Source organism: Penaeus monodon, chromosome 22 (assembly GCF_015228065.2).
Source record: "Penaeus monodon isolate SGIC_2016 chromosome 22, NSTDA_Pmon_1, whole genome shotgun sequence".
Lineage (NCBI taxonomy): Eukaryota > Metazoa > Arthropoda > Malacostraca > Decapoda > Penaeidae > Penaeus > Penaeus monodon.
Window position 1 is genome coordinate 14,202,284 of NC_051407.1, and position 332 is coordinate 14,202,615.

At 53.9% G+C, this 332-nt stretch overlaps 1 protein-coding gene across 1 annotated transcript in view; it reads right to left on the reverse strand.

Moving 5' to 3' along the window:
- Positions 1-332, reverse strand: part of LOC119587335 (zwei Ig domain protein zig-8-like) — a 26,143-nt gene that overhangs the window by 4,276 nt on the left and 21,535 nt on the right. Inside the window, 1 exon segment of the mRNA XM_037936083.1 lies at positions 39-249. Coding sequence (XP_037792011.1) covers positions 39-249 — 211 coding nt within the window.

The following is a 332-nucleotide window of genomic DNA, read 5'->3' on the forward strand; positions in this document are numbered from 1 at the left end:
GGCTTCTATCTCCCTCGAACCTCGTCTCATCTACTTACCGAAAATATTCAGATGAATCACATAGGAATTCACAGGCTTCGTGGACACCTGGCACTCGTAGTTCCCGGAGTCCCGAACCTGAGCGTACTTAATCTTGAGGATCCAGTCCTTTGAGCCCTCGGAGTGGATCACCTCGAAGCGCTGATCCGTCGTGTAGGTGTAGCGCTTGACGGTGAGGATGTGCAGGTCCCTCTGGCGGATCCAGGACACCTGTGGGGGGCGGGGGGGATCAAGGGGAGGGGTTAGTTGGTGTTTAGATTCTGAGATGGAGTAGATGGATGGGTATGGACAAT